General features: G+C 43.9%; 1 protein-coding gene across 2 annotated transcripts in view; it reads left to right on the forward strand.

Moving 5' to 3' along the window:
* The window catches only part of KLF7 (KLF transcription factor 7), an 89,141-nt gene extending 82,690 nt beyond the window's left edge, over positions 1-6,451 (forward strand). For both annotated transcript variants that reach the window (XM_049615061.1, XM_049615060.1), the window contains exon 4: positions 2,023-6,451. In XM_049615061.1, coding sequence (XP_049471018.1) covers positions 2,023-2,074 — 52 coding nt within the window. In that variant the 3' untranslated portion in view covers positions 2,075-6,451. The remainder of the gene's footprint in view (positions 1-2,022) is intronic.
* The last annotated feature ends 18,923 nt before the right edge of the window (positions 6,452-25,374 follow it).

Below are 25,374 nucleotides of genomic sequence, written 5' to 3' on the forward strand. Positions count from 1 at the left end.
TTAAATCCCCTTTAGATGGCACTCTAAGGGATTATCCAAATATCTCGCTCATATTAAATTAGGGCTTGAAATAAGTGGGTGTGATTAGAATTAGAATTATTATTATTCAATACGTTATTGGATTCGATTATTTTCTACTGCACTTTTCCCATTTTTACATGTTTTCCATTTTGGCCTTTGTTCTGTTTTGCTTCATTTCCTTGGGGTTATATCCTGCATGTGTACCTATTTAAAAAATCAACACAGAGTGGGTAGAGTGGGTTCACTCAACACAGGAGGTAGGGTGGGGTTTTTTTTGTTTGTTTGTTCGAAGAATGAACAAACACTGGGAAATCCTGCCCCAAACAGGAAATCTTGCTAACCTGAACAGGGCAACTTGCTAACATCCTAACAAGAATGTTGGACTGTGAGCCTGTTTTGGGCCTCAGGAGAGCCTGGGAATATTCTCACAGGTAAGAGAGTGGCCAGTTTCAAGAGAAGAATCCAGAGGGAGAGCACACACTCAGAGCTAAGAATGATTGCTGTCTTGGGTGCTGACTATACTGAGATTCTAGCCAGAACCTTAGATTGATTGTAGGCTGCAGGCATATGGAAATGCCCACTCTGTTAGGTATATGATACAGAAACCTGACTCAGACTGGTGTTAGCTTCTAAGGGGATTTGGTAGCTCAACGAACTAAGAAGACCAAAGTTAGATTGGTCTTTAGGTTTGGCTGGATCCAGGGTCTCAGATGTGGTCATCAGGACTCTTTCTCTCTCTTTCTCTTCTCCTGCCCATTTTCCCCCCATTGACTTCATTCTTAAGTAGGCTGTTTCCCACGTGGCCAAATGGACACCAGCAGCTCCAGCTTCAATCTTAGTAGCTCAGCAGCCCGAGTGGGAAAAGAGCTTCTGTCTTCCAATTGTTTCAGCAAGCATTCCAGGACTGGCTCTCATGAATCTTCATGGGTCATATGACTGTCGGCCCACTGTGGCTGTAGCTTTAGCCTTAGGAGGAGGGTCAGCCCCGTACTCCTGGGAGTGCAGAAGCATGGCTAGCCAAGAGAAGATGAAGTTGCTGGGACCAGAGGAAAGGGGGAGGAGTGAAGATGACCACTGTGCCGGATCTGAGCCTGAGGAGGGCACTCAGTGGTGGACCTCAGGCAACAAGAAACCGGGCATTCGAAAGAGTGGGCATTTGAAAGAGTGGGCTTGCCGATCTACCTAGGTTCTAATCCCAAGTCTGCCGCTCGCTGGCTACAGGACCCTTGCCTCAGTTTCCTTACCACACACACACACACACACACACACAAGAGGTGTGAACACTTACCATGGAAGGTTGCTGAGAATGTTACTGGATAATACTGGGGAAATACCAAGCTCATGCCTGCGTGTTTTCTCATTCTCAATAAATGTGAGCTCACTTCTCCGTTCTTGTTCTTGACTTACTATGTAATAGAGCGTCTGTACAGACCCAGAGGTATCACAGGCAGCATTTCTGTGCTTTCGCTGTAAAGCTCAAGACTAAAATCTGGGCGTTGAACTGTTAGAGTTCCTCCATTCAATGAAACAAGCTAATCACTTTCTGCCGTACTACGGGCAGCATACGGGCATGTCCCATGTTTCCGAAGCACTTTCTCGTTGGTTTCTTCTTTAATAATGACAACTATGATAATAGTTAACATTCATTGACATCTTCCTCTGTGCCAGTTAATATTCTAAGCACTTTACATAGATCATCTCATTTAATCCCCCAAACCAACCTGTGAGGTAAGTACTATAATTATCGCCATTTTACTGAGGAAGAATTAAGGCCCAGAGAGGTTAACATGCTCAGAGTCACTCACACAAAGAGTAGAAGAGCTGGGATTTGAACCCACGCAGTCTGACCTCGAGCTCACCTTCCCTACACACTGCCTTATTTCTCGTACGTATGTACCCGCGTCCCTTTAAGGTAGGGCTAATCGTTTTCTAAGGGGTGCTGGAAGTTGGGTTTGTTACCTGGACCCCTCTTATATCCTTATTGTTGTTTATATTTCCTAGGTGTTTTTCCAGGTCTGACCATCTTGCCCTCCATATGAAGAGACATATCTAAAAACCCTAAAGGCCAGAGTTGCCATGGCGTCGGCCGTTGTCTAAAGGAAATGCCGTGAGGCAGGGGGCTGGACTTCAGGCGGGGAGCCATTGCCTCGCAGAAGAAAGTTCTCACGTATAAACCTCTGTGTACACACACACACACACACACACACACACACAGACACGCACTCACATAGACCCACACACACGCACTGTCATGCACTCAGCTATATTTAAAATATATACGTCTATTCTTTATGCCTTGCCCTTGCCAGATGGTGGAAGACGAAGAAGAAGGAAACCAGGTGAACTCAGCAAGGCAGACTGGCTGCTTACTTCAGCACTATTGGAATTATTTCCCGCTGTTGCCAATGGAAATCAAAGAAAATGGATGTGACGTCTCTGCAGGTGGACGGCAGTAAGAGGGGCTTATTTAACTTGCTTCTCAGTGCAACTTGATAGGAGAATACAACGTCTTAAAGTTGCATATGTGTAGCACTGATGTTTCTTTTTAAATAGTTGGGGGAAAATGACCTAGAAAACCAAATTGCAGTTTGGTAGCCAAAATTAACTCTTGGTTTATTTGTCCTTTGTGTGTGAAAAGTCCTACTATTCCGTGCGTCCGACTTCCTCACAGAACTGTTGATCGGTTTTGGTTCTTCTTAGTACTATTGAGATCTTTCGAGTCAATACCAACGGCCTTAGCGGCGGCAGACTCTGGAATAACACCTTACACCTTTCTGGCCTGCATTTCTCTAGACTTCACTCTCAAGGGAGGAGTTTTCTTTTCTTACTTTTTGACTCTTGCACACCATATGCACTAGGGATTCTGGAAACTTCTAGCATGACTGCAAAGTGGCCAAGAGAATAAAGTCCTTGATGATAAATCACAGTATATCCCTTGAGCCTCACCTTATTGCCAGTGCTAGATTTTTTCTTTTTAATCTCTCTGTTTTTGCTAACGAAAACTTGAAAAAGCTTATTTGGAAGCTTAAATGTTTTATCTTTTCTCCATGGACTAAACCTCTCCAGGACTCTCTCGGCACCTGGATGTCCAGCTCTCGAAGCAGCCAATCAGATGGGACATCACAGTTCTCTCATCCCCCTTGAGGCATCATGACCTCAGCTCATAGTGACCAACCCCGTGCTGTGTGTCATTGCCACCTTAGAACCACTTTCAGCATAGATGTCGCTAGTCTCAAAGGGCAGCTGCATATTTAACCTAACTCTGGGTTCTGACCTGACGAAAAGCCAAAAATATCACTCTTTCCAGGAGTGGGGAGAACTGAGGATGCCTCCCGAGTCTAGTGGCTTCAGAAAACATCATCCTATCTTCCTCTCTCATACCCACTGAGCTCATATTCCCCCACTTGTTAAAACACACAATTCGAAATGCCATTGTGGGAACGAAGGGTGGACATTTAAGGGAAGGGTCGAGAAGTTTCTCTCATGGTCTGTCTGAAAGGAGAGACATATTTCTAATTCTTTTTGGCTAGACCCCCCATGACTCATGACCTAGAGCACCCAGGATCAACAGAGGCCTCACACGTACTCTGCAAGCTGACTCCAAGGGGGCATACATTCCTCATTTTCAGCCCACACACATCCAATATCGGTCTCTATCTACCCGCATTCTTAGCTAGCTGGCCCTGGCCTCAACTCCAAAGACTGCCTTTAGGACCATTAAATGGCCTATGCAAGCAAGCGGGGTGGTTATTAGGACAGATTGTATATTTTGTATATTCTGGGACCATCCCTTCAAGACACGTCTAAAAAAAAACAAAAATGGCGTTTGGTCCACACATGGTTGCTGCTCCCTCATACCAGCTGGCTCCCCTTCTGCCCTCCTTTGACTGTTTGACTCATTGACTGTTAAAATGCCGCCCCATATCTATTTGGGATGCAACACTGAAGTCTTTAAAAGGAAATAATAATCTAAGCAACACAAATACATTTCTGACAGCAACCTTCAAGATCCTTGGCATTTGGTTTCTCAGCTTTCTGCAACCTTTGATTTCACTGAAATGTTGAAACTATTCGTCTAAGAGTAAAGGAGCCTCCTTATCACAAATGCTATAACTGCCAGTTGGACACTTGGGCGTTCTGAGGTCTGGCCCTTAAAGTTTTCTTTCTCTTTTTCGTTTTTTTTCGATGTAGACCAAAAACAAAACGACAGCAACAACAGCAACAACAACAAAAAACCAACAACAACAACAACAACAACAACAAAGAAAAGAAAAAGAAAAACCACCCTAAAACACACACACACACACACACATAAAATAAAATCTGCCCATTTGCCGGAGGCAATTCTGTATATGTTAGTTGGAGGGTATTTAAAAAAAAAAAATCAGTTTTATTCCAAAGATTTAAAACTAGACATGACTTAGAAACATTTTCTGGAGCACTGCTTGCTGACAATCTTATAGTTCTCTACTGCATTTGAGTGCATTTTGTGGCCAGTCCATCAGGGCGTATCATGGGATTATATTTGAATGTGTGGTGCATCCTTTCTGGATGAAGGATGTGTGAGGGACCCTTAAACCTCAGCTGTATTAAACTGTAGCGCCTCCAGTCAGTGCACTAGATGAAACTTTAGACACCCCAGATTTTGTTGGTTCGTTGATTTCCCTTTCTACAGCAGCCTCCAGCATGAATGCACGCACAGACCAGTGATGGCATTAGCCGTGGCTGCCACGATTTACAAATGTTCTCTCCCCTGCTGGAGCTGCTCTTGCCTCTCGAAATGCTATTATTAAGGGTTTATAATACTGAATTTAATTTTTGAACTGACCAATGCAAGGCTCTATTAAAAAGAAAGTTTAAAAAAAAAAAGAACGCAAAAGAGTAATCATTGCTTGTTTGCTCCCTGTTGTCATCTGTGGTCTTGAAAAGTTCTCATTTGAATGTGGCGGAACAAAGGCCCTTTTGGTCCTCATCAGTGTCTGAAATGTTCAGTAATTCCTCTCTCTTTTGTATCAGTGAGGTCCTTTGTAATCTGCTCCTGACCTTGGTCGGAGCAGGGCGCGCTGAACCACGATGGTGAGGCTTACTTGCTTCAGAGTCCTTTGTGGGCTGTGAGAATTGGCCTGAAATTCGGTGGGTGCTAAGTGTATGGCTTTGAAACTGTTCTTCTCTAGCCTGGTTGACACCTGTGATCGGTGACCTAGCCACAAAAGCGAGGGTAACACCCCATCATTTTGGAAACGGATTCGTGATAAAATGTCCATCGTCTCTGAAATGACAGAGATGGTTGGTAAGAGCCTGTGAGCGGGAGCAGGCTTTCCAGGAAATAACCATCTGAAGATGCTTTGCCCCCCAAGAGGACAGGTTATTTAAAACCGTGCTTTAATGGACAATTAAAACACATTAAACCGCTTTCTCATTTGAATCGTTACCTCCTGACATTCCCGGGGATCCCAAATTTGGAAGGAAAAACCTGGCATGGTGTTTCCTGCGGTTGTCCTCTCGAGCACATTCTATCCAGGGTTCAGAGCTTGATGTTCAGAGGAAGAGTGTTTCTAAGCCATTGACCATTTCCTTTCTTTCAAGTTGTGCTTCTGAATCCTCCTGCCACATGGCAGTGAGTCAAAGATGTGGAAACGTGAAATTATCATGCTTCTCCTAGCTACTGGCCTCCTGCCCCACTAACAGTTAATTGGCCCAGCCTAAAGCCTGGTGGTGATGAGTCCTATGTCCAGAAAAAGAAATGTTCAGATTCCATGACAAAGCTGCATTTTATAAAAATATCGGAAACCCCAAAATGAACTCATGCTGGCCATTTCCTCCTCCTCTCTGTGTGCTTTCCCTTGCAAAGCCCTTCAGACACCCCATCTCCTCCCCTCCTTCGCCTCTTGTGCCCTTTTTCCATCTTCAATTGCCTGATTATAACAGGGTAAAAAGACAGCCAACCTCACGCATGATTAGCAGAACTGATTCCTATCTTTAAAAAAAAATCTTCTTTGAATCCAGAAGCCAGAGAAGATTTTTTAAGGACTTTCCTTTGGGATAAGCTTCCAGATTAGCCATGTCTATTTGCATCAAAAGGGGAAATAAATGGGACTTTCAGGGCAGCTCACCTAGTGCATTCAGAACATTCCGCCCATAGCCCCCATGCCTGAATTGTATGGCAAAGTCAAAAGGAATGAACTCCAATGGCAAGAACAACCACCTCTAGTGATCAGTTTCATTGATTTCCGCCATGGAAGTCGCTTCATAAAATATAAACTACAGTGCAGAGTACTTTTGTCTTCTCTTTTGCACAAGTTGGTTTTAGGAGAAGGAAGAAGGTAGGGAAAGTCAGAGAGATGCGATGTATTTAACTGCAAAAATCAGGTTTGTCGTTTCTTTCTTTTTAAAAGATCTCATGAGGGCCAGCATTTCTGGCCATAATTTTGCACCCAGATCTTTGCCAAAGTGAAAATTCATCAAGCAGAGCCTGTTTGAAATGTACATGTGGAAGCTTTCCCTGGCATCTTCTGGAAGTGGCCACCTGCCAAGCGTTGGGGGGGGGGGGGGGGGGGTGGTCGTGGGAGGGTAGGGGCTGGAGGAGAGAATTCGAATTCTGAGTTTGGGTTAAATTTCGGTAAACATGGTGATCTCTCAGTTTGGAAACTAGAGGGGCTGGCCTGAGCATACACCAATGCCTCTTTGACGGCCTCCTTTCCTCAGTGAGGATCTTCGGGAATACTTGAGACGGAATAACAAAAATGCGTCCAAGGAAACAAAAACTGCTTGTAAACGTGAGATCCCCTGACTAATGGCCTGAGGCTTCAGGGTTTTCTCTTGCTTTTAACACTCTTAACCCCCCTCTGTTGGTTCCTGATAAATAGATCCCGGAAAAGGGGGGAAAAATAAAGCTGCAATTCACTTTTCTTCTGTGCGCCCTTCCAATATAGTACTGTATTCTTCAGGTGTTTTGCATTTACGTTTTTAAGTCCTCGGGAAACAGGTATCAAAAATGGAGAGCGAAATCCTAGGCGGTCACTTCATTAATATCCCCAACCAGATACTCTTTTCAAACAGGGCTCCCTCTCAGCGGTCATGAGGGAAGGGTGATACGTTCTTTGTTGGGGACTGTTTATACAATTTTTTTCAACTGTAAGCTTTGGAATCGTAAACTGCTTTGACTCCAGCTTCTGTCTACTGCCATAAAACGGACCCCACGTCAGAATAATGAGGGTGGTATGTGTGCCCACGCCTAGACAGGCGTGCAGATGTACCTATTGTACCTTCGCAGAAGGAAAACAGGCTACTGACGTTTAAGAGGAGTAGCCACCAGTGCCTAATATCTTTTGGGGGGGACGGATGCTTATAATGCCAGTATATTGAAACCACACTGGGAGCTCCACGTGGAGGGGAGGGGCGGCGGGTGGGGAAAGGGGACATTTTAATCCTAGGCCTTGGGACCGGAGGCAGAATGATTTCTGCAAATCTAGGTTCCAAAAGGCTTTGGGGCTCATTGGCTGGTTCTCAACCATTTTCTTTCCTTTCCTTTCCTTTTCTTTTCTTTTCTTTTCTTTCTTTCTTTCTTTCTTTTTTTTTTTTTTCCAGCATGCATTTCCTATCTAAACCCAGACCTGATTTAATTTCCTTATCTTTCACTTCTGCTTCATTCCAGGGAGGAAAAATACACCTATTATGGCCAAGATCTCCTTGCTAACACAGAGGCAAAAATAAATGTTGAATGTTTTTGCAGCCTGCCCTTCCTTTCCATGAATCGCCCCAAACTCCTTCTCTCTCATTACCCTGTCCCCATACCCAGCACACAACTTCCCGACCACCACCACTTTTCTTTCAAATCTCTATTATCCTCTTAACAGTTGCTTGAAGAAATTTATTTTTGCACTATACATTTTCTTTTTGCCAGATGTGTCTAACAAGTGTGTTAGGAGAGACCTACTCCCAGCCCCCTCCCCTCCCCCGCCTCCCCCCAGGTCACATTCTCTCAGGCCTTCTCTGGTATTTATAATATATCACAGAAGTACCCAGTCTTATAGCCCTCGGTTATGCCTTTTTTTGACATTTTATTTTTTTTAAGCTTTTTATATATATATATAAATATATTACTTTGTCAAGTTTTTTTGCTGTACAAAAGTCTTAAGATTTAAAACTATTATTTGTATTATATAATGGTGGTATGTTAATGTTACAAAATTATTAATGAAGAAAAAATTTATTTTTGTTACTGGTCTGTTTCATAATTCTTTTTTAAATTGGTATATTGTAAGATATCTATGCAAAAAATGTTATGTGACGCATTTTTATTTAAGAATGTAATATGTGTAATAAACAGTAGAATGTGTTTGGCCTTGGAATGCCTTACTGTAGTTCTCCTTAGCTCATTTCGTCGGGAAGAAGGAAATCCTCAAAGGGACCCAAATGGGCCCTTATACACCTCACGAGAATTTTCTTTCTCAGAGAGAGAAAGGGAAGGGGAGATTATATTAGGTCATTTGTCTTTGTTTGGGAGGCTGTTGGTCGTGTGTGTGTGTGTGGGGGGGGGTGGGTGTGTGTGCGTGTGTGTGTGTGTTTTATGGTTTCACCGAGGTAGCTCAGTGCCCAATAAGAAGGAACTCTGAAAACTGTTTCTCTGAGAGGAGGGGAACAAACGGTTGGAGGTTATGAAAAGCAATATCTCAGAACGAGGTGGGTTACGGGATGTTATTTGTTTGGGAGGGGGGGTAGGAGAGGCTTATTGAAAGCAGTTTGTTTGGTGAGAGAAGGTGAGAGTTTATTCCGGGACAGCGTGAAATAGGAGCCTATTTGGAAAGGCTACCCGGAAGCAGTTTGTGGAGGAGGGAAAAGAGGCAGAGGTCGGAGGAAATAACTGAGGTGAGGGTTGGGGGGAGTCGACGCCCAGGAGCGAGTTGGGAACAAAGTGGGGAACAGGTGGCTAACCAGAGGTGGAGACCTTCAGGTGGCCAGACATAGGGCGGGGAGGGAAATGCATATATAAGCAGCCTCAAACATGGAGGAGAGGGGGGGTGGGTGGGGTGAAAGGCCTCGGGAAATTCTTCAGAGCTGAAAAGAACACTCACTAAAATCTTGTCTCCCACGCCCGACCTCCAGGAAAGAACAACCGAGTGAGGAGGAAGGTAGGGAATCGAACCCGTGTTGTTATCCCAGCATCCCCTGCAGGGCGTTTCCCCCAGAGAAGTGGTATCGTTAACTGGAACCGACAGTAAGCACCTTTCTCACTTACGGGGGACGTGTCACTACTCAAGCTTTCTTTTCACGCTTTGGATTTGGAACCGGCTAGAGCGGTGAGTAACCTCAGTTCCTCGTCAAATGAATCCAGCAAGAAACTCTTCAAATTTGCATAGAGGAAAAAGAGAAAAACTGTGGTGCAGTGACCGAACTTAGTCCATTGGCACAGACATGTTCCAGTCTCTGAAGAGGAGAGCAGACGAAAGGATAGTGGCGGTGGGTTGGGAAGGGAAGCTGAGTGATTGTGTCCTCACCCTGATAAAATTTAGGCTACCAGGAAAAGGAGGAGCTGCGGGGGCCAGAAAAGGGTCTTGAAAATTGTATCAGCTGCCACATCTCCAGAGCAGACAAGTGAGCTGGGCAACAGGGCAACCCAATGTTGACTGGGGAGACATCTCGAGATCTGGGGCGGGGGTGGGGAATCACTGGCCCAGAGGCCACGGACCTGTCTCCTGGTTCCCGGTCCTTCAGTAGCTCTGTAACTAGATGAGTGATTTAATTCTCATAACCAAAGTCATTTGCCTAGATGTTTCTTTGCAGGAGGAAGGATAAGATAGCTTTGCAGTATGACTTAGAACAAAGGTTATTTTTCTGTACCAAGAAGCTGACTGATAAAAAAGAGATCGAATTGGATATTTTAGGTGGGGGACGGCCAACATTGTGCTGAAAGGAGGAGCGGGTAGTAAGTCTGATCGTTTCACATAAGGATATGAGATGGTTTACATAAGGGGATATTCTAGACAACTGAAGCTTCCACATTTAGAGACTTAACTTTTGCTTAAAATATGGCTAAAAATACATTACCCACTTTACAACCTTTTTGAGCATCCATTTTTGCAATATAATACAAGTTCAGGGAGGACTCCAGACTTTGGGATTCCTGAGCTCACCCTAAATGGCTCCTGACTTTATACTGGGTGACTCTCCCTTCTCTGCTGTGTCCTCCCTATTACGCCGTCTTTGTGTCAGCTTCCAGCAATATTTATCTCCTCGTCCACTAGCAGACTGGAGAAGCAAGCTTGGTAACTAGCGAGTGCAAAAAGAAGGATAATTGTAACTCAACAGGCTGTCGTCTGAAAGTATAACCTGGCTCTCCTAGGGGAGAGAAGTGCATAAGCCTCGTGACAGTTGTAATCTGAAGTTGCCTACCCAGTGGGGTACTCTGTGCTAATGGAAAGGAGCCTCATAAAAAGCAGAGCTCAGTGCAATTGATAAATAATTTAGTCAATTATCAAATAATGTAGCTCGTCTTCCGCTTACGAGTAGAGGTTTAAAAGAGGAGATGGTTAAAACTTTTAACTGAAACAAGATTTCGAGGTGACGGCTACATGACGGTTTGCAGGGTTATCCATGAGGAGCCAATTCATGATTCCTTCTCCAACATTCAACATTTTATCTGCGCTATCAAAGACAATCAATATTTTGCCTGCTTGAACTTGACCTATTTCTTTTTAAGAAATTCTGTCTTATCATAATATAGGTATACATACCACCATACTGTTTAAAAGTAACAGAAAGAAACAGACAGGTACAAAAGGGTGGTAGAACAAGACGTCTGTCTGTATAGAATTTTCTCCTCACAAGTGCTGCATTTAAGCTGTCCAGCAAGACTGCATGGTAATGGAATAGGTATCATTCATTGCCGTGACCCTTTGCCCTCACAAACAGAGAACCCGGGGCTCAAAGAGGGCAAGCGAATTGTGAAGGCCCAGGGGGCAGAGTAAGTGACAGAGCTGGCTCCTGTGTCCCCAGATTCTCAATCCAGTGGACAATTAGCCAGAAAGAGGTAACTCTAGAATGTACTGCTTCTGGATAATCCAGGAGCTAACTTGATGCTTGTGTGTGTGGCTTAGCCACGGCATCACCGCTGACAACACTGACTTTATTTCCATTTCCTCCCCGATTCATTACAAAAGGTACTTTTGAATATGAGTAAGTCATCACACGCTAGAATTGAAAGGGAAGTTGGAGATCTCTTTCAAGGCCACCGTTGTACTTGAGTAAACTGTGGCTCAGAGAGGTTGCAGCTTGCCCACGGCGATACGGCACATCCTTTGCAGAACAGGAGTCAACCCAGGGTTGTTGACATGCAGTAATGCTCAACTAAGATCGGCAGTGTTTCTCCACGCTGTTCTGTGCCATAGTCTGAGATCTATTCTGTTCCATTTCTCTTTAGCTAATTATTTAGTCCATATGATGCTCCTTGGAGCACATTTCAAATTGAATCTAAAACTAAGTGCATGTGAAAATTTAATAAAGACTGATTTGATGACTGGGAAGTTACTTAAGGACCCAGAGGTCTCTTAGGAGGAAGCAGATAATGTGACCGTGAGTGAAGTGTGCATGCATTCTCTGCCTTGTTTTCCCATCCTTGGAACACCCATCTTCCCTCAGGGAAAAGCCCTCTCAGTGGATGGGCTCATGGCCAGGTCATACCATTATCCTGGAAATGGTGCCCTGGACATTAGGCATTGACTGAATCAAGGAAATCACCTTTTCCTTGTGTCCCCCGTCAATAGTCAATGCCTAGAAATAAATGTATATGCTATAAGATACAACTGCAAAAAAATGTGCTCACCTCCGCGGCATGTTTTCTGAAATTCCCAGACCACCATCTGTACGTGTACACATATACACAATGTGACCCTCCAAATATTTTTCCAACCAGTTTCCAGGCACTTGATAGTCTACTCCTAAATATTTATTTTTTGCCTAGTGGCTTTCCTGTATTTAAACTACAGCTAAGCAGAGAGGTGACTCTTTATGCCTTATCCATCATGTGTACCTTAATGTGCTCAAGTTTATTCTATTCTTTCAAAGGAAAGGCTTCAAGTGCAAGGTGGATGGGAGATATGGGGATCATAGATAGAAAAAAAAATCACAGATACAGGTGGCTAACTTTGGGACTCGGGAGATAGAGAGAGGTTAGCACTCAGGCAGGCAGTTCTTTGCCCATCACTACAGAACCACAGGAGAGTCAAACGAGTTCATAAAGGGACTTAAACAATATTTTGTTGCTGGCAAAGTCTGCTACATGATCAAAATAAGAGTTTCCAGGAAGCTGGCCTGCGGAGCTTATCACAGGAAACAGCTACCAGCAAATGGGTGGCTTCTAGTTAGATAATAATGGCAATGACAGACCTTCAGTTGCCAGGCTGGGTTCTGTTCCTTGAAGCAACAACTTCCTGGGTCCTGGTCTTATGAGAGGAAGGTCAGGTTCCCTCCGTAAAACTGGGAATGTGCTTGAGTGTTTGGGGTAATATTTAAAGGGTCATCACCGAAGGATTCTAAATAATATCAAAACCAAAGCAAGAGGATATATTTCCTGCAGCATCACTGGGGGGTTAAGTTCGCAGACTGTTCTCAGAAGCACATGACCCAGGATCATGGGATTGCCAGTCAAAGAACCCAGGCTATAAGAAATAAACACCCTGATCTTATTTACATGCTCTGGAGGACTCATGGAAACAAAAACAGAAAGACTTGTCACTTGAAACCTTACCTGAATGGATTCAGTGTCGAATTTGTCACAAAATCACTTTCCATCCCTGCTTGGAAATGGCTAATCCCACCCTAATGTATATAGTATGCAATGACAATATTAATAAACGACTATAATTTGAATCTTCTCTTTGGCCCTGGGGACTTTTAACACCTTTCTGTTCCCAATCTTGATTTTTTTTCCCACTTGTGGTCCCATTTATTCTCTTTTCCTCTTTTCTCCCTCCCTGCTCTCTGCCTCCTGGTGTCTTCAGAAAATCACTGTGAGGAACTCGCCCCAAAGCCCACATTGGGCCCCCTTCTCTGGTATTGTCCCAGCGAGCTGGCCTCATCTTCCCAGGTGCCTTTTCTTCCTCTTCTGTCTCGTTATAGCATCCCTATTTCCCTGTGGAAGGGTGTGTGCGCTTTTCAGCATAACTTAAAAAGATGCCACTAAGACAATGCTTTGAGTTGTTCTCCTGGTTTCCCTAGGCACAGTTAGAAATCTGTGGGACGACACAGAGAATTCGAACGCATCTTCGTTTGCTAAACATCGATCTCCAGGCAGGAGGGCTGCCTGGATATGTGCGTTGTACAAGATTTGTCAGCTACACGCATACCTGTTTGAACGTTTCTCAAGACACATAAGCAGTCATAAAATAATAACAATAAAATGAATCTTAGAGAGTCAGGATTGTAAAATGCCCAATGGCAATTTTCTCTCTTAGCTCACCGTCCTGTCCATTACAACATAGGTGGGTTTTGATTTATGTGACATATTTGACCCCCACATAGCAATTGATTTCGGTTTCAATGCATACAAAGGCCAGGTGTGTGCAGTGTTTTACAGAGGGCAGACCAATGACCACGTACATCAGAATCATCAAAGGTTCTTTTCAAAAATGCAGTTTCCTGAGTCTCATCCCAAACCTGAATCAGATTCTTTGGGGGTGGGACCTAGACCCACCTAGGTCCTAGGACCTAGCATGTTCTCTCGGGGTCATTTTCAGAGCATCTCAGAGCCTGAGAAACACTCACATGTAAAGCAAAGCAACATTTTAAAATTTCATGTAAGTGTTTTCTAGTTTTTATTCAGTGGAAATATGGATTTTCATGTGCACCTGTGATTTGCTGAGAGGACAGTGTGTCTCTTCATCAGACCGCATTGTTTAGGATCTGTCACTATGAGAGTTGCCTTTCCACCAGTGACTACTGGGGGACCTCCAACAGGGCAGCTGATCAGGTGAAGTCCCGGGGACCTTCCCCTGAATGTATGCTGAAACAGATGGCCTCTGGGTCTTTTCTTAGAAAAGAACTCTGGTGGTAACTCCTTGGGGATAGTAAGGTTCATCTTTGTTGGTTTTGATTCAATCTTCTTATATGGCTCATGCCCTGTGCAGAGATGATCTCTGGCAGATCCCTAACCTGGGCATAGAAATGCCAGCCTATTACCCAGCCTTAATGACCCATCCCCTCTGGGCATAAGACCAAAGTCTGGACCCTGTCCTTGGCTTCTGAGATGCCAACAACAATGTCTCTGTGTCAAGTCCTATTTGTTTTTTATACCTTTGCCTCCTTCATCACTGCCCCTTGATTCCCCTGAAGTTCATCTTTTAAGCAGAAGTCCCCCGGCCCTAAGAGCTTGAGGACCCCAGAGGAGTCCGCTGTCTGTCAAGCAGCCCTTGAGCTAAAGCCTGGTTTTACCTCCAGGTTTTATCAACTAAACTAGAGGACGAAATCCATGCCACAGTTGGAGAATGTGGGTTTTTCTATATTCTGAGAAAGCCATTCCCAAAATAGGCCTGTGGAAGACCGAACAGGGAAAACTAGGAGGAAAGGGGAATTTTCAAAATGATTGCAAAAGCTCTCCTTGAAAATGTGGACACAGCTTCCTGCTTATCTCCTTCCTCTGACCCGTACCGCCCCAGAGATGAGGTGATTGGCTCAGGGAACAGGAAGGGAATCGCCATAAATCTGAGCTAATTTGGAAAGGGAAGGATGAAGCAGATACTCAGCAATCAATAGAGCGTCGTCTTGTTTTGTGGTAAATGTTTACGGCTCTGTTGCTGGAATGTAATGCCGTTGCATCAGAACATGGGCCATTAGAGGTGAAATGAGTTCACCTAATGCCCTCCTGTGTAATTGGTACGCATCGCTCTTCCATGTACAGGAGCCAAAGCCCCTTGCTTCCACCTAGAGAAAAGGTTTTAGATGATTCTCCACGTCCTCTCTACGTTTTATGACTTCACGATTCCCAGGAAAAGGGGAAAATGACCCATTTCTCTCTTTCTCTGAGTTCCTCACATTTGCAGGACGGGAGGTACACACGCCACTCAATGTTCTCTTCCACTCCTGAAAGTGCTGTTGGGAGAGCAAGCAAGGAAACAGAGCCGCGAGAGAACAGGGACTAGATTGTTCCTCGGCTGAGTAAGCTTTGAGGAGTGATGCGCGGGCCCCGGCCGCCCCAGCACGTGCTTCCTTGTCATGGAAAGGAGAGGGCATAAAAAAACGCTTTGACTGAAAAGCGAGTTAACTAATTGGTGGCTAATGACTAGGCAGCCCGAAATGTCTGGAATTTGGTTTCGATTCAATGTAATTTGACATTTGCCAACCATTATTAAATCCCTTTGATGCTCTCCCTGCACAGCGGCGAGGAGCAGCTGATTGGCTCTTGGGGATGCAAAGTGAGTCTGGCTGGGCACCGAGTCCGTGGGGGATCTGGAAGGCAGCCATCGTCACCCCTCTCCCCTCGGCTCCACCAGGCCTTGGTCTTGCCCGTCCCCGTCCCTGTGTCCATCGGCTCTCTGTCCTTCGGCCTCATTCTCTGAGTGCTATTCCCCTTCCAGCACCGGCTCACCTGCCCCTTTCCTCTCCTGGCTCTTCTCAGAAGTCACCCCCTCTTTGCAAAGGACACAACTTCACTACAATTGTCTCAAGATGAAAAGGTTAATAAAAAGCCCGCAAGGAAATTTGTTCAAAGCTCACGATGGGTCAGTTGTCCCTGAGGGAATTTGAGAGTCATCGGGTCCCCCACTCCCACCCCCATATTGATTTCCACTTTCCCTGACCTGTTGCTCTGCCCTTCCTCCCACGAATAAGCTTCTTCGCTTTCTCACTCACTGCACACAGTCCGGGTACCTTCCCTTCAGCGGCCCCCAAATAACTCCTCTAGTTCCAGCCTCTGCAGGGCCTGTCGCCTGGTTACCCTCAGGAACGGACACAGTCCCTGGGCCCCAGATGTCAAAACACCAGCAGCTCTGATGATCTTCCTCGGGACAACGTAAAAGGCCTTGTCCTCTGTCAGGCGTCTTAGAATATCCAACACGGCCTTGCAAATAGTTTTGGTTTTCTTTCCGGTTCCTCATTTATCCTCTACTCCAACACTTGCACTGATACACTCACTCTGCCAGAACCTCCAGCTCCTCCCCATTCACATTTCTGCTACATCTCCTTTCAAGAGATTGAGTGAGGAGGGGAAAAAAAAAAAGAAAAAAAAATCAGAGCATCAGGAGAACCAAGAGAGACACTGCAACAATGGGGAAAAACATAGAATTCTATTAAGGACAAAGACGAGTTTCCCTATTACTTCACGTGTGAGGCAGTGAAGGCAGGAAAAAAACCAAAAACCCCAAAACAGTGGATAAGGAGTCGGGAACTACTTTCCTAGCTCTAACGATGCCTCTGGTGAGCTGTGGGACCTGAGGCAAAGCACTGAGCCTCGTTTTCTCTTCCTAAGTAGAGAACAGATTAGATGTATCGGCAAGTCCTTCTTTATTCTTAAATTCTGTGATAATACAATTTCGAGAAATGTACGATACAAAATTTATAGGACAGCAGGTGTCGAGTGGTCACCAAGAATGGTTCCTCTTTTCATCCACTCTTTTCATTCCTTAAACACAACTTTATCGAGAACGTTTGAGTGCTAGCTCATCTCTGTCCCATCTCTGTCTTCCTAACGAACCTTCATTTTCAGGTTTGGAATAAGTTCTAAAAACACCAGAAGCCTTTATATCCAAAGACAAATGTAAAAGGATTGTGAAACACCATCACACGTTGATTATGAATTGCCTCCCCACGTTGACTGGCTGAGCCTGTGTTAGCAACTTGAAGATGGCTTTAAGAATTATGAGTTAAGTGGCACTGGGGCGGCTCCGTCGGTTGAGCGTTCGGCTTCAGCTCAGGTCATGATCTCATGGTTCGTGGGTTCGAGCCCCACACTCGGCTCTGGGCTGACAGCTCAGAGCCCGGAGCCAGCTTCGGATTCTGTGTCCCCCGCTTTCACTTTGTCCCACTCTGTCTCTCAAAGGTAAACTATTGTAAAAAAAAATTTTTTTTAACTAAAAAAAGAATCATGAGTTACTACATGGAAATGATGAGACTGGCACATGTTACATGCTCAGCCAAGTACTTACGTGTTGCGTGCTACATGTTACACATTAATACATGGAAATGATGGGACTGGCATATGTCACATGCTCAGTAAGTGCTGGCTGTCATTATTATTACATTATTATTATTACTAATAGCAAGCTTAAGCATTTCAGAGAAGAGGTTCCTGGATCTGAATCTAATCATTGTCCTTGAGAAATTGGACGTGCTGCTCACATGCACCCCAAGTCTTAGACTGGCAGCCTCTGCTTTGGGCTCAGAGAAGGAGAGACCACAAGAGGATCTCCATTCATAGCACACAGCCTCTCTTTTCCCTCCTCTCCTGCAGCCACCCCAACTGCTGTGCCCACCCCCCGGCCCCCGCCTCTCCTCACTCGTCTCAGTTTCTCTTTGACTTTGAAATCGCCAGAGAAGAAGCTAGAGGGAATGGCAGGCGGGGGTTGGGGCGGGGGGGGGGGGGGGAGGTTGAGTGTTTTCCAAGTTCAATCCTTCTCTTTCTCCAGAGACTTCAGCCCCGAAAAGCCAATCGGTGTGTTCTCACAAAACACTACCCCGGTGGAAATGTTTGCCATTTTCTTTGCTAAGTGTTATTTTTTCCATATTAGAGGTCCGATTTCCTGCAATTCTTGGAGAGTACCAGGAGGAAGAGGGGTCAGGAAACTCAGCACAGAGGGGAGCAGTGATTAAGTGCCCACTCATTTCCATCCTTTTCCTTCACGACGGCAGGAAAGGGTTTTGAGATGTTCTTGTATTGGTTATTTTTGTATAGAAAGAACAGGGCCTTTGTTTAACGGACCCCAGATGATATGAGCAGAAGATTCAGCATTTTCCCTTCAGTTTTGTCACTCACGAGCAGTGGCTTTCCAAGAGCCGTGTCTCATTGGGCCAGTTTCTTCAGCCCCTAAACAGAGACAATATGTGCTTGATAAATGATTTGGATTTCCCTCCAGATAAGATGGCAGGCAAGTATAACTTAATATTATTGTTGTAAAAGGCTTCTGTCTTGGGAGATAGCACTCAGTGAGAGGTGAAGAAAGGACATCTTCAAAAGGGAAAGGCACCAAAGAGAGTTACAGAAAAATATGTTGAGATATTCTCTACACACCGCCCCCCACCTCTCTTTAAAAATAACTTTGTAGAGGTTTTCACCAGCTAATCACAGGTCACAGTGCTTATAGCACAGCAGTCATAGGATTGTGGGATTGATTGATTTGACTTGATTATTTAGACTTTTGATGTCAGCTCTCCATAAGCACAGAAAGAAGGAAAACGACTTATCCAAGTATTCACTAGTGACATACTAGGATAAGAGCAAAAGTTATCCTTTAAAAGTTATTATTTAAATAGCTTGCCCATAGCTTGAATATACTAATCACTTAATATTCACAACACCAGTTGTGCAGTCAATAGGGTAGATATTATGTAAGCCTAACTGCCTGCCCCTTCTTTGCTTTTGAATGAGGAAAGTAAAGCCCAGGGGGGTTGGGTGGCTTGTCCGAAGCCACAAAAGTGCTAAGCTCTAGAGCTGACATGATAACATCTCTCTTCTCTTAATTCTCTCTCTCATCTACCATGGGCCCATCAGCACTTTATGAAGCAAACGTTACCCAAAGATGTGGTTCATTTAATAGATACTTAGGCTTATAATGAAGTTATCCTAATATTTTGGAGGTTTATTCAAAAAATGAGTTTTGCTATATTTTTATTAAGTAACTGGTCCATATTTAAAGATTAAAAACACAGCTGCATTATTACATTTGGTTATTTATAAGATCGGGCATTTTTACTTAGGATTATGAAAATGGTATGACACAGGAATTCAAACAAGGATTAATTATTGACTAGCTCATCTGATGGGTACAATAAGCTAAAGACTGTGTTCAACACTGAAGATTCAACGGTGCCCAGGCAAATATTTTAGAATTGTGTTTTTATGTTTACTTATTTATGTTAGGTGGTGACAGAAATTCAACCTGAAATGGTCTATGCCCAAAAGGGAATACATTATAAGGATTGGGGTATAATTCACTATAGGGATCTTAGAGTATATTTGTGGAAACCCTAGATGTAGAATATGACTTCTAAAACAACTAGAAATGATAATTCCAACACTCAGGACCCTCTGTCTCAGCTCTATTCCTCTCGGCCCATTTACTTCATTCATGTCTTTCTAAACATTCTCCTTCTTTTGCCCTCATGTCAGATAACATGGCTGCTGATAACTCTGGAGTTTATTACTTTCAAACCAAGAGACTGGGCTCCTTTCCTTAGTTCCAATCCCCAAATTGGACCAGAAGCTCACCCTAGGTCATATGACTCTGCCCCTTGGAGTAGGACACTCTGCTTTGGTCAGGTACTCACTCCTAACCAATTGGTTGGGGGTAGGGATGATATTACACTGGACCAGCAGGATGGGTCACATGATAACCACGTGGGTGAAGGTGAAAATGAGCTGCCACTAGAGGAGGGGTGTGAAGAAGACAATCCTCTGAAGAATGGACAATCCCAACTCTCATGAAACTCCCAATGTCATGACATAGAAACAAATAATGGCACTATAATTACATGAACTCAATAAAAGAAATCTATCAGATCGCTCTAAAAACACACAAGGAGGGATGACTCTGCCAAAGAGGAAATCAGGAACAAAGAAAGTAAGACTCCAGATGGGTTTTGAAATATGACACAAAAGAATGATCAGTGAGGAAAGGACATTCCAGGCAGAGGGAAGCAGCATAGAACCATAACGTATAGGAGTGAAAAATGAGGCTGGAGAGGGGAGTGGCACTCTATGTCCCTTTGTGCATAGATGTATGACCCATCCACCTTCCCCATCCTCTAAGGAGCCGATAAGGTCCTGAAATGATAGGAAGCTCATCGTATAGCACTTTTGGCCTTCTCTGAGAACTTTTTTTTGCAAGTTAATTAATTTATTTTGAGAGAGAGAGGGAGAGAGCAAGCACGAGTGTGGGTGGGGCAGAGAGAGAGGGAGAGAGAATCCCAAGCAGGCTCCATCCAGACTGTCAGCTCAGAGAGGCTCCATCTCACAAACCGCGAGATCATGACCTGAGCCAAAATCAAGAATCAGACGCTCAGCCGACTGAGCCACTCAGGCTGCCCCTCAGGGCACTTTTACATAAACTTTTTCATTGGATTCACACAATTTTGGCATGATATGAACAGGACAGGCCTATCCCCCGCCTCCCCATTTTATTGATGAAGAGAGAAATATTTAGAGGACTGTGATTTGGCTAAGGTTAGTTTAGGGGAAGAAGTGCGAATAGAACTTGGGTTTTCAGTTCCCAACGGAGTGTTCTTTCTGCCCCTCCTTGGGTTTTACTTTAATGTCAACATAAGGGATCACATCTGTGTCACTAATAATTCAGTCTATTGTGACAAGCCACTTGGATGGTGCCAAATGAGCTCTGTATGTTTTGTTTCGGTCAGTTATTAAAATATCTTGTGGGGTGCCTGGGTGGCTCAGTTGGTGAAGCATCCAACTCTTGATTTCAGCTCAGGTCATGATCTCACGGTTCATGAGTTCAAGCCCCACATCGGGCTCTGTGCTGGCAGCATGGAGGCTGCTTGGGATTCTCCTGTCGCCCTGCCCCTCTCAAAATAAATAAATACACTTAAAAAAGAAATATCTTGCAGGGTTGCCTGGGTGGCTCAGTCGGTTAAGTGTCTGACTTCAACTCAGGTCATGATCTCACAGCTTGTGAGTTGGAGCCCCGCATCAGGCTCTGTGCTGACAGCTCAGAGCCTGGAGTCTGCTTCAGATTCTGTGTCTCCCTCTCTCTCTGCCCCTCCCCTGCTCATGCTCTGTCTCTCTCTCTCTCTCTCTCTCTCAATAAATAAATAAATATTTAAAAAATTTTAATTAAAAAACCTATCTTACAAAACCTTCATTCCAGAAAATTACCTGAAAGAAAAGATTCTTCCCACCTGGAAGGGGAGGTGAGAGGGACAAAGAAATAACCTCTCAGGAACTGGCTTATTTCTACGATTCTTTTGTTATAATCAATACATGAAGATTTAAGCACATCAGGTGAATATGTAAAATAAACTGGTGATTATCTTTCACCTCACAAAAGAATTGCCTGCTAAATTTTAAGCTGCATGAAGACACATTTTTGAAGAGCCAGAATTTGCTCAGAGTATCCTGCTGTGATACTTTGTAAATGCTCAATAAATGTTTGATGAATGATGAATGAATCAACTAACACAGGGACTTCAAAAATAAAGGCACAACACTGACCTTTGATTAAGAGCCTTGGCAGGGGCGCCTGGGTGGCTCGGTCGGTTAAGCGTCCGACTTCGGCTCAGGTCATGATCTCACACTCCGTGAGTTCGAGCCCCGCGTCGGGCTCTGTGCTGACAGCTCAGAGCCTGGAGCCTGTTTCGGATTCTGTGTCTCCCTCTCTCTCTGCCCCTCCCCTGTTCATGCTCTGCCTCTCTGTGTCTCAAAAATAAATAAACATTAAAAAAAAATTAAAAAAAAAAAAAAAAAAAAAAAAAAAGAGCCTTGGTGTCAGATGTCTTTGGGATCGGTTGTGGGCTGAACCGCCTACTAAATGTGAAACAATCAGTGAATTATTATCTAAGCCTTCACCTCCTTAGTTGTAAAATGAAAATAATAATGGAACTTACTCCCAAGGTTGTTTATTTACTGCATAAAAATTTATTGAGGATCCACCAGGAGCTCAAGGTTCAGGAAGGTATTTCAGAAAACACAGGTGACAGGGTCCCTAGACAATAAACACGAAAATAAACAAGTAAATGAATTAATTAAAAATGTGACGCAGCGCTACGAAGGAAGTAGACAGAGTAATGTGGACTCAATCATGGCCATGCGGGTGACTTTAGACAATGTGGTAAGAAGAGGCTTCTCTATGGGGCGCCTGGGTGGCTCAGTTGGCTAAGCGTCCGACTCTTGATTTCAGCTCAGGTCATGATCTCATGGTTCGTGAGTTCAAGCCCCACATCGAGCTCTGTGCTGGCAGTGCAGAGCCTGCTTGGGACTCTCTCTCTCTCTCTCTCTCTCTCTCTCTCTCTCCCCCTCCCTCCCTCTGCCCCACCCCCTCTCACACTATCTCTGTCTCTCTGAACATAAATAAATAAACTTAAAAAAACGTTTAAAAAAAGAAAAGAAGAGGCTTCTCTAAGGAGGTGACATTTGAGCTAAGAGCTTGGAAGGGGAGAGTGTGAGCATCCTTGTGTAGAGCTAAGGAAGAGCTTTCTGGGCAGAGGAAGCAAGGGCAAAGCCCAGGGAGAGGCCAGGATTGCAGGGCTGAAAGAACAGAAGAAAGGCCCTGGGGCCAGAGTTTAGGAAGCAAACTAAGTACGAGGCAGGAGAGAGGCTGGACGTTGGCAAAGTCATGAAGTGCTCTGTGGGGCAAGGTCAGGAACTGGGGCTTTGCTCTAAAAGCAGTGGGGATTCAACTGAGGAATTTAAACAAGTGTCCTTACCTGATTTACATGTTGTAATGAGCAGTCTGCCTCAGTAAAGAGCACCAGCATTTATCTAATTAAATATATCCCAAGCATCTCAGGGTCTCTCCACTTCCACTAAAACTACCTCCGGCCTAGTTCTTTTGTCTTGTCTAGGCTATTGCAATGCCATTTTAGACACTGTCAGAGAACTTAGTGGATTTTCAAAGGGAGACGTCAAGTAGGTGGTTGGACCTTTAAGACTAAAGGTCAGGCTGGGGTTACATGAGATAATGCACATAAACACTTAACAGAGCACCTGGCTTCTTGAATGTTCTTAATACACATGATTTTTTTTTTTTTTTTTTTTTGTAGTAGCGTCCATCCTCCTTGTGCTTTTCAACATGACAAAAAGATCAAGGGGTTTGGAGTAGGAGACTTGGGTTTACATCCTCGTTTTACAGGAGTGTGGCTCTGGACAAGTTCTCATGTCTCTGAACTGCTGTTTCCCCTTCTCGGAAGTGAAGATGTAAACACCTGTCTTTTCCGTCATATAGGACTGCTGTGAGCTTCAAACGTGATGACGGATGTGAACATGCTTTGTAAGCTGAAGCGCCTCTCTTCCTGAGCGATCAACTATATGAAATTATATTTAATTTAGTTTCCCTTTGTATGTGGCCTCTCAGGTTCCTATATTGTAAGGCAGCATTACAAAATAAATTTTATTATAGGGCACTGGGGTCTTCAGCTTAGAACAAGACCGAGTCCCAGATTCTTCAACCTCTGCCTTGTATAGTTCTAAGCCAGTTGCCGTCAATTGATCTTTCCGAGTGAAACGCAATCCTGGAAGATGAACTACTTTAGAAACACGTTCTCCCGGGAGTTGTATTTTGGTAGCAAGCAGCCTACTTGTTCCAAAGTTAGCGTTCCCCATTTCTCATTAAGAAAAGTCACTAGGAAAAAAATATATATTTGGAATTGAATAAATAAATGGATGGCTGCAGTCGAGATTGTTTATGTGAAGCTGACAGTTGTGAGGTCATCAGGGGTTTCCATGATGAAGCTGGCACTAATTCTGTCTCTACACACAAGGACTGTGTTTCCAATACTGAATGTTTAGAACATGAGGTGAAATATCGGGAGAAATGGACAGGACAGGTAGGTGACGTGACTGAGGTGTTTCAGGCAAAAGTGAGAGCTCAGCAGAAAAGAAACCCAAGACAAGAGAAGGGACTAGAGACAGGGGATGGCAAGAAGTGAGAAAAGCTTTTGAAGCAGAGAAATGAATATGGAACTGAAATCAAGAAGACAGAGAGGGAACAGATGGGGGTAGGCGGGGTGAGGATCAGAGAAGAAATTCCAGATCCATTTGTGAACGACACCAGGAGCTGTCTGTGGGGGGAGAAAAATAAGGAGCAAAAATGAGGAAGACCAAAAAAAAAAAAAAATTACTTTGGAAAGAAAGAGAGTGACAAGGTAGTGAGGACAAGGAGGGACAGCTGTCATCTCATTTAATTAAGAAATTATTAATGGAACAGACGGGACAACCACACTGAGCCTTTACTGATGAGATGCTACTAAAATTCCAGATAATAGCAGCTGAAAGTTATTGAGAGCAAAAGTGGGGACGATGCTAATTTAGTTGATAATAACACACTTAGCACAGTGCTTAAGAATTTAAAAATCACACATCAAATAAATTTAAATGATTCTGGTTATCATCTAATTACGGTTGTTTAAATAATGTAATACAATTAACTGTTAAAAAAAAAATAAAAAAGCCCTAATAATTTTAAGTGAGCACGCTTGTATTCTGAGTCCTCCTTTTAGGCAGTTTCTGTTCCACCCTGCAGTCCCGGTGGAGGGAATATTATCCTGATGGCCACACTTCTGCCAAATGTAGATAGTTGTTGGGCCAGAAGAAGACAGATGGCAAATAGGTTCTAAATGCCTTATTTTTTTCCTCCTCTGTCCCTTACTTTTTCCATTATCAACATAGACAGTTCTCTCCTGAAACAACTACTTTTTCTTTCTCCTTCCTCCCCTTGCTAGGCAGGTTCCCTGACAATGCCTCCCTGCCTTCATCAGAAGAAAATATGGCATCAGTGCTGTTGGGATCAATGTAATCCCGGCCCAGTAGGAGTTCTGTCACACGAGTTCACTCCACAAAAGAAAAAAAACCACTGTCTGGATCGCATAATTGGGGCCGAGAACTGTAGACTCGTGGCCATGACCATGTGGCTGACCGAGGCTGGAGGAGGGAAAGACCACATTGGCTCACCTGGCTCCTTTAGGGGAACGAGTCCAGAACTTCTCCGAGTAATAGCCTCATAGTGGGTAGAAAGGAGAAATCAAAGCAACTGATTCATTTGAAAATAATCTTTATTTTTTCTTAATAATAAAGAAGTGTAAATTATTTAAAAACAAAAACAAAAAACAAAGCCTACCCAGATAATCTTATAACCCTACCCAGATAATCACCGTCAAGAATTTGATGCATGTTTCCAGAAATCAACACACATATAGCATCTCGGAATCTTCTCTATGCAGTGTTCTGTAGGAGCTTTTTTTAGCTTCACGTATGATGGCCATATTTCCATGTCAATATGCCATGCTTCAGTGAGTGAAAGGCACTTCTCATTGTAAGGTTAGTATCTGTAAGAAAAAAAAAAATGCTGCAGATTATAACCGTCAGGTCCCGTAGATGCTAAGACATATTGTAATTTCAGACACGTTAAAATATTTAAAAGGCATCTTATAAATGATGAAACAGAGATTTAAAAATCACCTTAACTTTTTGACGGCTGCAGA

Source organism: Panthera uncia (assembly GCF_023721935.1).
Source record: "Panthera uncia isolate 11264 chromosome C1 unlocalized genomic scaffold, Puncia_PCG_1.0 HiC_scaffold_3, whole genome shotgun sequence".
Lineage (NCBI taxonomy): Eukaryota > Metazoa > Chordata > Mammalia > Carnivora > Felidae > Panthera > Panthera uncia.